The sequence below is a fragment of the Heptranchias perlo genome, unplaced genomic scaffold (assembly GCF_035084215.1).
Source record: "Heptranchias perlo isolate sHepPer1 unplaced genomic scaffold, sHepPer1.hap1 HAP1_SCAFFOLD_43, whole genome shotgun sequence".
NCBI classification, from domain to species: Eukaryota; Metazoa; Chordata; class Chondrichthyes; order Hexanchiformes; family Hexanchidae; genus Heptranchias; species Heptranchias perlo.
This window is the reverse complement of record NW_027139442.1, coordinates 1,029,260-1,046,342: the sequence shown is the minus strand read 5'-3', so window position 1 is coordinate 1,046,342 and position 17,083 is coordinate 1,029,260. Positions and strand designations below refer to the sequence as shown.

Sequence of the window (17,083 nt, the reverse complement as noted above, 5' to 3'; positions counted from 1 at the left end):
CAAGAAACGCAGTGGTCCGAGCACCGACCCCCGTGGAACACCACTGTGTGCCTTCCACTAGTCCGAAAAAACAACTGTTCACCACTACTCTCTTTTTCCTGTCATTTCGTCAATTTCATATCGATGCTGCCATTGCTCCTTTTATTCCATGGACTTCAATTTTGCTGCTAAGCCTATTTTGTGGCACTTTATCAAGCACGTTTTGGAAGTCCATATAAACAACATCAACATCATTACCCTCATCGACCCTCCCTGTCAACTCGTCAAAAAACTCAATGAAGATAGTTTGGCCGATTTTCCTTTAACAAATCCGTGCTGTCTTTTCTTTATTAATCCACGCTTGTACAAGTGACTATTAATGTTATCCCGGATTTTCGCTTCTAACAGTTTTCCCACCACTGAGGTTAAACTGACTGTTCTGTAGTTGCCGGGTTTATCCTCACAGCCTTCTTTGACCAAGGGTGTAACATTTGCAATTCTCCAGTCCTCACGCACCACCCCCGTATCGAAGGAGGTTTGGAAGATTATGGTCAGTACCTCTACAATTCCCACCCTTACTTCCCTCAGCAACCTACGATGCATCCAATCCGAACCGGGTGTCTTTTCTACTCTAAGTACAGTTAGCCTTTCTAGTACCTTCTCTTCATCAATTTTTAGCCCATCCACTATCTCAACGACCTCTTCTTTTACTCGGACTTTTGTTGCATCTTCTTCCTTGTTACAGACAGATGTAAAGTACTCATTTAGTATCTCAGCCATGCACTCTGCCTCCATGTATAGATCTTCTTTTTGGTCTTTAATCGGCCCACCTTTCCTCTTCCTACCCGTTTACTATTTATCTGCCTATCGAAGTCTTTTGGATTCCCTTTTATGTTGGCCGCCAGTCTATTTTCATACTCTCCCTTTACCCCTTTTATTTCCTTTTTCACTTCCCCTCCCTACTTTCTAGATTCAGTCTAGTTCTCACTTGTGTTATCAACCAGACATCTGTCATGCACCCACTTTTGCAGCTTCATCTTAGTCTCTATCTCCTTTTTCATGCAGGGAGCTCTGGCTTTTGTTGCCCTACCTTTCCCCGCGTGAGAATGAACCTAGACTATACCCGAACCATATCCTCCCTAAAGGCCCCCCATTGTTCGATTACAGTTTTGCCTGCTAATCTTTGATTCCAATTTACCCGGGCCATATCCGTTCTCAACCCACTGAATTTGGCCGACCTCCAATTAAGTATTTTTATTCTGGATTGCTCCTCGTCCTTTTCCGTAACTAATCTAAACCTTATGATATTATGATCACTGTTCCCTAAATGTTCCACTATTGATGCTTGATCTACTTGACCCAATATCTAGTAATGTTTTGGATAAAACGCATTAACTACCGTGTTCTTGAATCCGTTGATGCTCCGGATAAGCAATTATCTCATCCGTTAATGGTGTAAATCGGTTTTAACTCTGCTGCTGAATTTGCAATTTTATTCTTCCATCATCATTTACAAAGCCGTCTGTTCTGTTCTATCAGTTGATGGAGTGTGTAAACGCTTCTGGTCTTGTAGCAGCTGCATTATATCTGCAATAAACTATGTGTATCCACCCCTGAGAATGTTACTGGCTAATTCTCTGTTCTAAATATATTGAAATCAGATGATTGTGCTTAGGCGTGGCATCATACCACAAGCTTGTGGAACTAACCTGTCATGGCATATATTTTCATGAATGTGTTTTCAGTGATTGATACCGACACAGCTCACCGTCTCAGTATTACAAGGAGTCAGTGCAGTGCCCTTTCTCCCCAATAACATGGTTCAGTTGAACTGGGAATTCAAAGTATTTATTGGTTATCACTGTTATGAAATATTATTTCATTGTGTGTGCACCTGCCACAGCTTTAGATGTCTGGCCACTGAACTGAGATTCCTGCTGACTCTTTCACATAGTATCACAGTATCATAGTAGGTGCAGCACAGGAAGAAGCTATTTGGCCCAACGTGCCTGTGCGGCTTTTTGAAAGAGCTATCAAATTAGTCCAATTCCCCTGCACTTCCCCCATATTCCTGTAATTTTTTCCCTTCAAGTGTTTATCCAAGTCCCTTTAAAAAGTTAATATTGAATATGCACCCAACACCGACTCAAACGGTGCATTCCAGATCATTACAACTCGCTGCATCAAAATTGTTTCCTCATGTCGCCTCTGGCTCTTTTGCCGATCACCTTAAATCTTTGTTCTCTGATGACCGACCCTTCTACCACTTTAAGCAGTTTCTCCTTATTTACCCAATCAAAACCATTCATGATCTTGAACACTTCTAACAAATCACCATTCGATCTTGTCAGTTCCAAGGAGAACAATCCCAGCTTCTCCAGTCTCTCCACATAACGAGACTCCCTCATTCCTGGTACAATTCTAGTAAACCTCTTCTGCAACTTCTCTAAGGCCTTGACATCCTTTCTGAGGTACCGTGCCCCGAATTGAATACAATATTCAAGCTGAGGCCTAACCAATGATTGATAAAGGATTAGGATAAATTCCTTGCTTTTGCACTGTCTGCCTCCAGCTGCACTATCCTCTACCGAGCTGTACTGCCCCCCGCTGTACTATCCTGTACCGAGCTGTACTGCCCCCAGATGTACAATCCTATACCTAGCTGTACTTCCCCCAGCTGTACTATCCTGTACCTAGCTGTACTGCCCCCAGCTGTACTATCCTGTACCGAGCTGTACTGCCCCCAGCTGTACTATCCTGTACCTAGCTGTACTTCCCCCAGATGTACTATCCTGTACCTAGCTGTACTTCCCCCAGATGTACTATCCTGTACCGAGCTGTACTGCCCCCAGCTGTACTATCCTGTACCTAGCTGTACTTCCCCCAGATGTACTATCATGTACCTAGCTGTACTTCCCCCAAATGTACTATCCTGTACCGAGCTGTACTGCCCCCAGCTGTACTATCCTGTACCTAGCTGTACTTCCCCCAGATGTACTATCCTGTACCGAGCTGTACTGCCCCCAGCTGCACTAACCTCTACCTAGCTGTACTTCCCCCAGATGTACTATCCTGTACCGAACTGTACTGCCCCCAGCTGTACTATCCTGTACCTAGCTGTACTTCCCCCAGATGTACTATCATGTACCTAGCTGTACATCCCCCAGATGTACTATCCTGTACCGAGCTGTACTGCCCCCAGCTGTACTATCCTGTACCTAGCTGTACTTCCCCCAGATGTACTATCATGTACCTAGCTGTACTTCCCCCAGATGTACTATCATGTACCTAGCTGTACTTCCCCCAGATGTACTATCCTGTACCGAGCTGTACTGCCCCCAGCTGCACTAACCTCTACCGAGCTGTACTTCCCCCAGATGTACTATCCTGTACCTAGCGGTACTGCCCCCAGCTGTACTATCCTGTACCTAGCTGTACTTCCCCCAGATGTACTATCCTGTACCTAGCTGTACTTCCCCCAGATGTACTATCCTGTACCTAGCTGTACTGCCCCCAGATATACTATCCTGTACCTAGCTGTACTGCCCCCAGATATACTATCCTGTACCTAGCTGTACTTCCCCCAGATGTACTATCCTGTACCTAGCTGTACTTCCCCCAGATGTACTATCCTGTACCTAGCTGTACTTCCCCCAGATGTACTATCCTGTACCGAGCTGTACTTCCCCCAGATGTACTATCCTGTACCGAGCTGTACTTCCCCCAAATGTACTATCCTTTACCTAGCTGTACTTCCCCCAAATGTACTATCCTTTACCTAGCTGGACTGCCCCCAGCTGTACTATCCTCTACCTAGCTGTACTTCCCCCAGATATACTATCCTGTACCGAGCTGTACTTCCCCCAGATGTACTATCCTGTACCTAGCTGTACTTCCCCCAGATATACTATCCTGTACCGAGCTGTACTGCCCCCAGCTGTACTATCCTGTACCTAGCCGTACTGCCCCCAGCTGTACTATCCTGTACCTAGCTGTACTTACCCTAGCTGTACTATCCTGTACCTAGCTGTACTTCCCCCAGATGTACTATCCTGTACCTAGCTGTACTGCCCCCAGATATACTATCCTGTACCGAGCTGTACTTCCCCCAGAAGTACTATCCTGTACCTAGCTGTACTGCCTCCAGCTTTACTATCCTGTACCTAGCTGTACTGCCCCCAGCTGTACTATCCTGTACCTCGCTGTACTTACCCCAGCTGTACTATCCTATACCAAGCTGTACTGCCCCCAGCTGTACAATCCTGTACCTAGCTCTACTTACCCCAGCTGTACTATCCTGTACCTAGCTGTACTGCCCCCAGCTGTACTATTCTGTACCTAGCTGTACTTCCCACAGATGTACTATCCTGTACCTAGCTGTACTGCCCCCAGCTGTACTATCCTGTACCTAGCTGGACTGCCCCCAGCTGTACTATCCTGTACCAAGCTGTACTGCCCCCAGCTGTACTATCCTGTACCTAGCTGTACTTCCCCCAAATGTACTATCCTGTACCTAGCTGTACTTCCCCCAAATGTACTATCCTGTACCTAGCCGTACTGCCTCCAGCTGTACTATTCTATACCTAGCTGTACTGCCCCCGGCTGTACTATCCTATACCTAGCATTACTGCCTCCAGCTGTACTATCCTGTATCTAGCTGTACTGCCTCCACCTGTACTAGCCTTTGCCTAGCAGTATTGCCTCCAGCTGCACTATCCTATTTCTAGCTGTACTGCCTCCCGCTGTACTATCTTGCCTCCAGCCAAAGGAGGACCAGGTTTCACAGTGTGTCAGATACCCTCCCGCACCAGGGTTCAAATCGGTTGGAGGTAGGGAGCTATGTCAGTTACGTGTGTCTTACTGGTACCCCGCTAACACTGAGCTAAGTCCCCATGAATTAATCTTTTCGTAAAAGCGTTCGTTCTTCACATATTGAAGTTCACTGCAAAATGCGGCAAAGGGAATAATTCGAACCAGAGAACATCACACGATTTTGTTTATTATATATTCATTATCAGGGTGTGGACGTCGCTGACAAGGCCAGAATCTGTTGCCCCTCCCTGGATGCCCTTGAGAAAGTGGTGGTGAGCCTTCTTCTTGAACGGCTCCAGTCCGTGTATCCCACTAAGCTGTTAGGTAGGGAGGGCCAAAGTTTTGATCTCGTAATATATTCTCTACTGCACAACATCACCGCAGTCTTCAACTGGTTCAATTCAAACGTGCTTAGGTTGATGCTATCACCACACAAACGTGAATGTAGTGGGAGAGCAACACGAAGCAGGGGAATAGTGTAGGTCTTGTGCTGTGTTCTGCAGTGCTAGACTGACGTTAGATACAGGGTGAAGCTGACTCTGTGGAGGGTTCCTAAACCTAAACTCTAACCCTCCCAGCCAACCTTACTCCAGTCAGATTATAATGGAATTAATAGGATTCGGGTTTTGGTTAGGGCTCGGACTATCGCTCGGGTTAGGGATTGGCTCGGGCTACAACGTCAGGATTAGGGTTAGGGTTTCAGGTTTAGGGTTAGGGTTTAGGGTAAGAGTGTCAGGGTTAGGGTGTTAGAGTAAATGGAAATCCTAATCCCTCTATCTCTGCAACCTCCTCCAACATCATTCAGTTGTGCCCTTCTCCCCCTCGCTTCTTCCCATTATGAGACCTTTAACTGCCTCCACCCTATTCTCTGGAAATTCCTCCTTAATAAGCGCCAGGAACTTTTTTGGTCACTTTGTACAGGTTGATTTCGTTTTCTGGGTCACTGTGAACAATTTCGGAGTTAAAATGCTGTGGAATGAGCTGCTCGTGAAAATTCATGGCTCCCATGACCTCACGCATCCTCGAGCAGATGTAAATGATAGTGTTTTGGTTGCTCAGATGTTGTAGGGTCTTTAGCAGTAAGTGGTATTCACGTTTGTTGTAGACGATATCGGATCCCAGGATGATATCGTAGTCTGTCGGAAATTGATCATGGTTTTCACCCCACGAGAGAGCAGAGACTTTTGACCGCTGGATAATTGACGAGGGGATATTGTTGGCCACGTTAAGTTCTATTTGATTCAGAACTTCTGGTTTGTCTGTCAAGGTCACATCTCCACCTGCCAGAAGAATGTAAAAGAGCAATGACGTATCTTCACTTATTGCTTCCCTATGACACCAACCTGTAAATGGTAAATGTGGGCAAAAGGGATTCGGGGCAAAGCAGATGAATACAGCAAAGGCTGTGAAATAGAATGATGAACTTGTGCAGTGTCACAGTATTGATCAGCGATTCCATTAGCAAAGCGGTTATTTCACATCAACTTGAGCTCAAATCCAACCACGGCAGTTTGAGATTTTGAATTTGATTCGAAAATGTCAACATAAAAAGCTGGTATCAGTAAAAGGGGCGATATTGACTTTCTGCCACAGCGTAAAACCGGTGACAACGAGTTTGGCGCCCGTTGAACATTCCTCCCGGTTTTTATTTTTAGCTTTCACACGTTTTACACTGCCGCTTGAAGTCAATATCCGCCCCAAAGTGACCATGAAATTATCCGATTGTCGCAAAAACCCAATAGGTTCACTCATGTCCTTTAGGGAAGAAAACCTGCGTCCTGAAACTATCTGGCCTGTGTGTGACTCCAGTCTCACACCAATGAGGTTGATGCTTTACTGCCCTCTCGTGTGGCCGTGAGCTATGCCGCAATATCAAAATAAGGATAAAGCTGCGACCCAGGCATCGAATTGGGACAGAAAAAGGCACACCCAGCCCAGTTAACCTTGCAAGGTCCTCCTCGCTATCAATTGGGGACTGTTGTCAAAGTCGGGAGAGCTGCCTCACAAACTAGTCAAGCAACGGTCTGACATACTCTGAGAATCAGACCTGTCCTCACACTGAGGAAACCCTCCATCGTGTCGTGTGGCACTACCACCCTGCTGAGCGGGATAGATTAATAACAAATCTAGCAGCACAAAAGCAGGCACTCATAAGGCGCCATGGGCCCTAAGCAGCAGCATAATGGAATGGCACAACAATCTTGTCACCGCAGGGCCCGACATATCCCTCACTTCTCACTCGCCATCAAGCTAGGTGACTAAATCTGTTTCAATGTGGAATGTAGAAGAGCATGCCTGGAGCGGCACCAGGCTTATCTGAATATCAGGTGCCAAATTGGTGAAGACACAGCAAAGGATTACCATGCATTATAAACAGTTAGAGCACCATGCATTATAAACAGTGAGAGCACCATGCATTATAAAGAGTGAGAGCACCATGCATTATAAACAGTGAGAGCACCATGCATTATAAAGAGTGAGAGCACCATGCATTATAAACAATGAAAGCACCAGGCATAATAAACAGTGAGAGCACCATACATTATGAACAGTGAGAGCACCATGCATTATAAACAGTGAGAGCACCAGGCATTATAAACAGTTAGAGCACCATGCATTATAAACAGTGAGAGCACCAGGCATTATAAACAGTTAGAGCACCATGCATTATAAACAGTGAGAGCACCAGGCATTATAAACAGTTGGAGCACCATGCAATATAAAGAGTGAGAGCATCAGGCATTATAAACAGTGAGAGCACCATGTATTTTCAACAGTGAGAGCACCATGCATTATAAACAGTGAGAGCACAGTGCATTATAAACAATGAGAGAACCATTCATTATGAACAGTGAGAGCACCATGTATCATAAACAGTGAGAGCACAGTGCATTATAAACAATGAGAACACCATCCATTATAAACAGTGAGAGCACCATGCATTATATACAGTGAGAGCTCCATGTATTCTCAACAGTGAGAGCACCATGCTGTGCACAGGGTTCAGCAATCCCCAAACCAAACAATCAGGTTAAAGCTCTGAATTCCGGTCACATCCAGTTGCGAATGATGGTCGCAAATTAAGCAACTAACAGGAGAAGGAGGCTCGGTGAAGATTCTCATCCTCAACAAGAGCGCAGCCCAGCACATGGGAACATAAGAACATAAGAAATAGGAGCAGGAGTAGGCCATCCGGCCCCTCTTGCCTTCTCCTTCATTCGAAATGATCATGGCTGCTCTTCAAACTCCACTCCATTTTCCCGCCCGATTCCCATATCCCTTGATTCCCTGAGTGCAAAAAAACGTTTGATGTGCTTGCAACAATCTGCAGCCAGAAGTGCCAAGTGGATGATTATTCTCAGTCTCTTCCTGAGGTCCCCGTCATCACAGATACTGGTCTTCAGCCAATTCCATTCACTCCACGTGATAACAATAAATGTCTGATTTCATGGACTGGCAAAGGCTGTGTGTCACGACAACATCCCGGCTGTCGTGTTGAAGACCTGTGCTCCAGAACAAGCTGTGCCCCGACCTGAGCTGTTCCAGTACAGCTGCAACACTGTCATCTATCCGACTAAAAAGTGGAAAATTGCCCAGGTATGTCCTGTCCACAAAAAGCGGGACAAATCCAATCCGGCCAATTACCGCGCCATCAGCCTACTCTCAATCATCGCCAAAGTGATGGAAGATGTCGAGAGTGCTATCAAGCGGCACTTACTCACCAATAACCTGCTCACCGATGCTCAGCTTGGGTTCCGCCATGACCACTCGGCTCCAGACCTCATTACAGCCTTGGTCCAAACATGGTGTTGGCCAGAGGCTGCAGAAACGTATTGAGCTTAATTCGAAGTGCTGACAAAGACACTGACTTTTGAACTGGGGTGACCTGGAGTTCAGTCACTGGTCTGAACTGGCCAGAACCGGTTTGAATTCGTTCCGCTTCTTACAGGCACAAAGGAACTGTGATGAGACACCAGTCCTTATTTAGAAAAGGAGTATGAGGTGATGCTACCTCGGCCCTTGGAACAGAGCCAATCAGGGGATGACATTGATCACTCCAGCAACTTTGAGCCAACCAGAGAAGACAGCATCATTCGAAAATACAGACTTGGGAATAAAACTGAAGAATTGCTGGCTTGGTCCCAGTTTGTTTTTGAGGCAGACTCTGGAGACTCACCCTCGTGGAAGTGGGAACCCTACGTCAGGGACGTAGAGACTACGTCAGGGACGTAGAGACGACTTCGGGAGTGAGAGAGAGAATTGCCTGGCCAGCAGTATCTCTCCTTTCCGTGTAATATAATATCCTTTCTATTCTGTGACCACTCAGGGAGTGTTCGTCAGGAATACCTAGTGGGTGTGCGTTTAAATCCTAACACTCAGGGATTGTTAGTCAGGGAAACCTAGTGGGTGTGCTTTTAAATCCTAATACTCAGGGAGTGATAGTCAGGGAAACCTAGTGGGTGTGCGTTTAAATCCTAGTTTGAGTATAAAACTGTATAACCTGCTGTAAACTGCATGCCTATATCAAACTAGACGTATAAGCGGTATGCACATGATCTAATAACGTTAATAAAGCGAATTGAGAATTAAGAGAGAATTGACTCTTCCTCTGTGTACTAAGCCAAAACCGTTAACCGGTGACTTCCGGTCAACAATGGAAATGAGACCTGAATTCCAGAGGTGAGGTGAGATTGAATGCCCTTGACATCAAGGCAGCATTTGTCCGAGTGTGGCACGAAGGAGTCAGAGTAAAACTGCCGTCAATTGGAATCAGGGGGGAAACTCTCCAGTGGCTGGAGTCATACCTGGCGCAAAGGTATATGGTAGTGTCTGTTGGAGGCCAATCATCTCAGCCTCAGGACATCGCAGGGCAGTGACCTCGCCCCAACTATCTTCAGCTGCTACATTAATGACCTTCCCTCCATCATAACGTCGCAAGTGGGGCTATTCGATAATGGTAATGATAAGGACATAATGTTTACTTCCTTTAGCAATTCCTCAGATAATGCCGCAGAATACACGGCCTCCGACCTGCTCTTCGAGCCACACTATTTATGTGACAGTTAAGTTTCTGGTCAATGATGACCCCCAGGATGATGATGGTGGGAGATTCGGCGATGGTAATGCCGTTTGATGTCAAGGGGAGTTGGTTCGAATCTGTCTTGTTGGAGATGGTCATTGCCTGGCTCTTGTCTGGCGCGAATGCTACTTGCCACATAACAGCCAAGCCTGGATATTGTCCAGGTTGTGCTGTATGCGGGCACGGACTGCTTCATTATTTTATTCTAAAGCATGCTTACTGTTTTATGGTGTATAATTTGGCCATCAGTTGGGTGCTGGACACGTGACTGGAGCTCACAAGGACTCAAAAACATGATCAAAAGCAACAGCTTCCCCGTTTAATATTTGATCAGAGTCGAGATGTTCAGGATGTTGTGCAAATATTACATTGAATATAACCAGGCCATTTCTGATAGGTATCTAGTTCTCAGCTCATCAGCTCAAGGAGAAACGTGTTCAAATGTTTCACATTTTCATTTACAGATTTTTACGTTTTCTGGATTTTCACAGATGAACAGCAGTTCAATTGAGATCCCGCTCCCGGATGGGAGGAGGAACTTGCTCCAAAATGGCAGGTGGAGCGGCTGAGTCTCGAAAGCTGCGACTTTTTTGAGGCATCATTCATATTACCTGAGGTAAGGGTCCTGTGCTTTGAAAGCATTCTCTTTCAAACAGATTAAAACTGGAGGTGAAGAACTGTCAACAGTGAGGACCTGAAAAGAAGAACAGACTGCAGCGTTCACAAAACATGCATATAACTGGGGGTTTAATCAAACCTATGACCAGTCACTGTCATGGTCCTTCACTATATAGCCGTCCTACTCCATTACAGTTCATCGCTCTCTCTCACACATGCAAAGTGCGATCGCTTGGAACATTTAACTCACCCAGCAGGATGGCAAGAATCCCCACGATCCCAGTGCCGGACCCCAATTCAATCATCTTCTTCCCAGAAAAACGGATATTCTCTTTCTCAAAGAACCGGCATAGAACGAGACCCTGAAACAAAATATGGCATTAACGTTAGAATTCGTTCACCTGCAACTTTCTGAATCCAAGTTCACATGACAAGCGGTTGCAAGTGAGGGTGCAAGGGAGGGAGCAAGGGAAAGTCCAAGGGAGGAAGCAAGGGAGGGTGCAAGGAAAGGTGCAAGGGAAGCTGCAAGGTAGGGAACAAGGGAGGGTGCAAGGGCGGGAGCAAGCGTGGATGCAAGGGTGGGAGCATGGGAGGTTGCAGGGATCAGTGCAAGGGAAAGTGCAAGAGTGGGAGCATGGGAGGGTGCAGGGATCAGTGCAAGCGAAGGTGCAAGGGAGGGAGCAAGGGAGGGTGCAAGGGAAGGTGCAAGGGTGGGAGCATGGGAGGGTGCAGGGATCAGTGCAAGGGAAGGTGCAAGGGAAGATGCAAGGAAGGGAGCAAGGGAGGGTGCAGGGTTCAGTGCAAGGGAAGGTGCAAGGGAAGGTGCAAGGGAGGGAGCAAGGGAGGGTGCAAGGGAGGGTGCAAGCCAGTAAGTAATTCCAAGGAAGATATCAATCTCGTACTTGCTTCCAAGGAAGATATGAAAATCTGAACATCGTGTTGTGATGGGTATGAACCCAATATATGGTCTCAAGGTTAGGGTTAGGGTTAGGGTTAGGGTTAGGTTTACACCGGGAATGGTGTCAAAGATGGTGGATACACCGCGCATTGTGCTCAGGATTGTATATAGTCAAGGGCAATTAGGGATGGGCAATGAATACTGGCCTGGTCAGCGACGCCCACATCCCATGAACAAATAAAAAAAAACTTGCGCACGGTTCTAACAATGATGTATATACCGCACATCGTGCTAAGGATGGTGGATACCCAGTGCAGGGGATCAAGGATGGTGGATACACAGTGTAGGGGATCAAGAATGGTTGATACCCAATGTCGGTGATCAAGGATGGTGGATATCCAGTGTCGGGTGTCAAGGAGGGTATAAACATAATACATGGTGCTGGTGGAGTATTCATCCCATCTTGATTCAGAGGAGAATACATCAATCAGTACTTTGTGCCAGCTAGGGCAAAAACCGAGTACATGGTGAGAAGGATGGCATAAACCCAGGATATGGTAATTTGGAGCATATAAACCCAAGACATGATACAAGAAGGTTATAAACCCATTACATTGTGTCAGGGAGGAGGTAAACCCGGTAAATGTGGCCTGGAGGGTACAAACAATTTAATGGTGCCATGGATATTATGAAGACAGAACATGGTGCCATGGATGTTATATATTAGGTGTAGAGTAGTTATGGAAAGAGACAGGGATCAATCAAAGGTGAAGAGGTAATTCCAGTGAGTTGAAAAGCGAGCCGGCCCATGTTGAATGCAAACAAAGACTGGCTGTAAAAACAGTAAATAAGCAATCGGAGGCCTTCAAGGAGAAGCTAATTCGGGCGCAAACGAAACACATTCCTATGAGGGAGATAGGAAGGGCATGCAAAGCTGGAGCTCACTGGATAACTGAAAATATAGAGACTAAAACGAAACAGAGAAAGGAGGCTTATGACCAATGTCAGGACCATAATATATTAGAAAATGAAGCAGAATACAGAAAGTATAGAAGAGATCTGAAAAAGGAAATAATACGGGCGAAGAGGGTGTACGAGAAAGTGGTGGCAGATAACAAAAAAGGGAACAGTAAAGTATTTTATAAACAGACAAATAGCAAAAGGATAATCAAAGGAAGGGTGGGGTCAATTAGCGACAAAAGAACGAACTCATTGTGGTGTCGCGGCTGGGGTACTAAATGAATACTTTGCATCTACATTCACAAAAAAGAGGATGCTGCCAATATCCCAGTAAAGGAAGAGATAGTAGAGGATGCACTAAAAAGTTTGGCAGTACTCAAAGTAGAAAAGCCACGCGATCCTGGTGGGATGCATCCTAGATTGTTGTGGGAAGTAAGGGTGGAAATAGCAGAGGTGAAAGGCACAATCTTTCAATCCTCCTTGGATATGGGGATGGTGCCAGAGGACTGACCGGTTGCAAATGGTATACTCCTGTTCAAAAATGGGGAGAAGGATAAACCTGGTAACTACTGGCCAGTCAGCCTAACGTCGGTGGTGGGGAAACTTTTAGAGACAATAATCTGGGACAAAATTAATTGTCACTTGGAAAAACATGTTTTAATAAATTACTGTCAGCACGGATTTCTTAAAGGCAAATCGTGTTTGATAAACTTGATTGAGTTATTTGATGAAGTAATTAATAGGGTTGATGGTGTTCGTGCAGTTATGTTTGTTGACATGAAGTTTCAAAGTACCACGTTGTAGACGAGTTAGTAACATTGATGCCCATGGGATTAATGGGACAGGGGCAGCGTGGATATGAAATTAGCTAAGAGACAGAAAGCAGAGACTAGTTGTGAACGGTTATTTCTCAGGCTGGATGTGTTCCCCAGGGGTCGGTATTTGCACCATTGATCTTTTTGATATATATTAATGAACTGGACTTGGGTACAGAGGGTATAATTTCAAAGTTTGCAGATGATACGAAACTCGGAAATGTAGTAAACAATGTGGAGGCTAAGAACAGACTTCAGGAGACAGACACACAAGGGAAATGGGCAGACAAATGGAAGATGAAATTTAACGCGGAGAACTGTGAAATGATACATTTTGATAGGAAGAATAAGATGAGACAATATAAACAAAATGTTACCATTTTGAAGGGGGTACAGGAACAGAGCGAACTCGGGTTGTACGTACGCTAATATTTGAAGGTGGCAAGACAAGTTGGGAAGGCTGTTAAAAAAGCATACGGGACCCTTGATTTATAAAATAGGCACAGAATACAAAAGGAAGGAAGTGACGCTAAACCTTTATAAATCATTGGTGAGGCCGCAGCAGGAGTATTGTGTCTAATCCTGAGCACCACGTTAGGAAGAATGTCAAGGCTTTAGGGACAGTGCAGTGTAGATTTGGTAGAATGGTACCAGGGGTGCGGGACTTCAGTTCAGTGGGGAGACTGGAGAAGCTGGGGTTGTTCTGTTCGACCAGAGAAGTTCAAGATGAGATTTAAAAGTTGTGTTCATATTCACGAACGGTTATGATAGAGTAAAAGAGTAAAAAGGGGTTCATACAGTTGGGGGTTATATATTAGCAGAGATAGAGGATTGGTTAACGGACAGAAAACAGAGAGTCGTGATAAACGGGTCATATTCAGGTTGGCAGGCTGTAACTAGTGCGGTGCCGCAAGGATCCCTGCTTGGGCCTCAGCTTTTTACACTCTATATTAATGAATTAGATGAAAGGACCGAGTGTAATGTATCCAAGTTTGCTGACGATACAAAGATACGTGGGAAAGTAAACTGCGAGGAGGATACAACGAGTCTGCTAAGGGATATAGACAGGTTAAGTGAGTGAGCAAGCAGATGATTAATTGGAGACATGACATGTGGTGAGTGGAGCAGGTTTGGGAGGAACAGGTGACTTTGGACCTGTGGTTCCCAAAGCTCTCCAACACTGGAGGGTTTTCCTCGCCTCATGTCTGGGTCTGTTGGAGACTAATTCATTCGGTTTGATTGCTATTATTAGTCGACAACTCGGTTCTCACTGTGTCATGTGACTACCAGGAAAGGAGACGGCGAACAATAATCTTTCTTCTAGAAATTCCGATGTTCTTATGCATGTTCGTCTGCAAAACCAATGCATCAAATAGGGCTTCCTCAACATGGCGGGGGTGGGGGTGGCGGCGGTTGCTGTCGTGGAAGGAAGAGGTTCGGGTTTGGTTTCTCTCTATCAGATCCAAGCATTTACACAAAACATTGGACTTACAGCTTCCCAGATTATTGCTGGTATCTCAAGTTTATTGCTGGAGTCCCCAGTGATTCTCAAAGTGTGCCCGCAAAACTGATAGCGACTTTCGAGTTTCTTGCTGTCCTCCTTGGAGTCGGAGCTGCTGAAATACTTCTTTTCCTGCTGTGTTTCCATTATCCTCTCTGAGCTCACTCTGCACTGCTTTGATCCTGGTTGAACCACTGCAATCTCCAGGTATGTTTTGTCCAGGGGTCTGGATGTGAGCCTGACTCGGTTTCAGCTTTAGGTGCGTGCAGTCCGCTTGTCCTACAGTGGATGAAACAATACAAACTCTGATCTGGAAACACAATAAACTTTCATTAATTAGTCTCCCTTCTCTCAACTCTTCCCCAACAAATTTGATAATAACACATGAACACAATATTCGAAAGTTTCTGAAAGGTCCTCATTAAGAAAGTGAACAAATAAAGTCAGTATGCAGAGAGCCGAAACTGTGGGCCTTTATCTGAAGGCAGGGACGGTGTTTGCCTTACACTGCGACTGTTGTTTTAGTGAAGTTACTCCCTTTGATCCAGAGCTGCTCAGCTTACAAACCTAGCAGAAGAACTTTTGTTGCGAACCGTGGTATCATCGACCCAACCTCGGCCGGGTTGGTGAGCAGCCTTTCTCTGCCGCCCACTCTTTACCAGTTTCATGTTCTTCACCTGTCTCACCAGCTGCACCGATCAGTAACTGCCTTTTCCCAATGTGGTGATGACAGTCACTGCTCCATGCTGCTCACTGCCAGCGGGACGATGTGATTGGCCGCTGACTCTCGGCGCTTTGTTGAGCAGTGTCTTTATTAATTTCTCATCTGACTCGAGTTAAAACGAATCGATGGGGAACAGCCTAGATTCCAAACACTTTTGAATATTGTGTTAATGTGTTATTATCAAATTTGTTGGTGAAGAGGCGAGAGAAGGGAGGCTAATTCATTAAAGTTTATTGTGTTTCCAGCTCAGAGTTTGTATTGTTTCACAAGGTATCGGCAAGCCCTCAGTGATCAGCTAATTCCCGTAACTGGATCTGCTCAGGGCTCCGTGTAATTGCACGGCCCAAACGCTGCACTGTTTTCAGGTCAGCAACATTTCAAATTATCATCAGCACAGAGCACCTAAAACTGATGCCTTTTACCCGGACGGTTGAATTGTTTTTTTTATTTTCAAGTGAACATGGAAATCAATTTATTTGCCAACAACTAACTGCAAATGTTCAATTATCCGCCTTCGGGTTACTTTCTACCAACCGGAAAACTGTTTCCAAACTGTGCCCTGTCGGAGTGGTTGGAAATCCCTGGTTTAACAAAGCACCACCTGGAGGATGGGGCAATGCTTCTTTGTGCTTCGGAAGCCTGTCGATCGTTACCCTCATTTCTGTAGTAAGAAGATCCCTAAATATCAGGTAATTCAGCAATTGAAAAAGATTCATTCTTGGATTGAGAAGTGGCAATGCACAGACTGAAGGCACATTAGAGCAGGAGGAGGCCATTTAGCCCCTCGAGCCTGTTCTGCCATTCAATGAGATCATGGCTGGTCTGTAACCTAACTCCATATACCCGCCTGATCTCCATATCCCTTAATACTTTTGGTTAACAAAAATCTATCAATCTTAGAAATAAAATTAACAATTGAGCTTCCATCTACTGCCTTTGTTGAAGAGAGTTCCAAACTTCTCCCATCCTTTGCGTGCAGAAGTGCTTCCTAATCTAACTCCTGGAAGTTTTGGCTTTAATTTTAGGCTATGTCTAACCCTAACCCAAACCCACCCAGCGGAAATCGTTTCTCTCTGTCGACCCTATCAGTTCCCATTAATATCTTGAAAACTTCGATTAGGTCACCCCTTACAGTTCTAAATTCCAGGGAATGCAACCCTAGTTTGTGTAATGTCTCCTCGTAATATAACACTTGGAGTCCAGATATCATTCCAGTAAATCAAAAGCAAAATACTTCGAAAGCTGGAAATCTGAAATAGAAACAAAAAGTGCTGGAGAAGCTCAGCAAGTCAGGCCATAGCTGTGGAGAAAGAAAAAGTGTTAACGTTTCAGGTCGAAGACCTTTCGCCCGAACTCATTCTAGCAAATCTGCGCTGCACTCCCTCGAAGGCCAATATATACTTCCTGAGGTTTGGTGCCCAGAACTGAACACAGTACTCCAGGTGCGGTCTAATCAGGGTTTTTTTTTATAGCTATAGCATAATTCTACCCCCTTGTATTCTATTGCTCTCGATATAAAGGCCAGCATTCCATTAGACTTTTTGATTATTTTCTGTACCTGTCCATGACATTTTAATGATCTATGTGCATGGACCCCTAAGTTTCTTTTGACTTCCACTGTTTCGAGCTTTTCACCATTTAGAAAGTACACTGATGTACCCTGTTTAGTTCCAAAGTGGATGAGCTCACACATGCC

General features: G+C 45.3%; 1 protein-coding gene across 1 annotated transcript; it reads right to left on the bottom strand.

Moving 5' to 3' along the window:
* Nucleotides 1–5,673: 5,673 nt before the first annotated feature.
* On the bottom strand, nucleotides 5,674–14,810 carry LOC137312474 (EEF1A lysine methyltransferase 3-like). Its single transcript, XM_067979020.1, has 3 exons — nucleotides 14,655–14,810; nucleotides 10,740–10,851; nucleotides 5,674–6,071 (listed from the first exon to the last, which is right to left on the bottom strand). The coding sequence occupies exons 1-3, from the start codon at nucleotides 14,808–14,810 to the stop codon at nucleotides 5,674–5,676; spliced, it is 666 nt and encodes a 221-aa protein (XP_067835121.1).
* Between the last annotated feature and the right edge of the window lie 2,273 nt (nucleotides 14,811–17,083).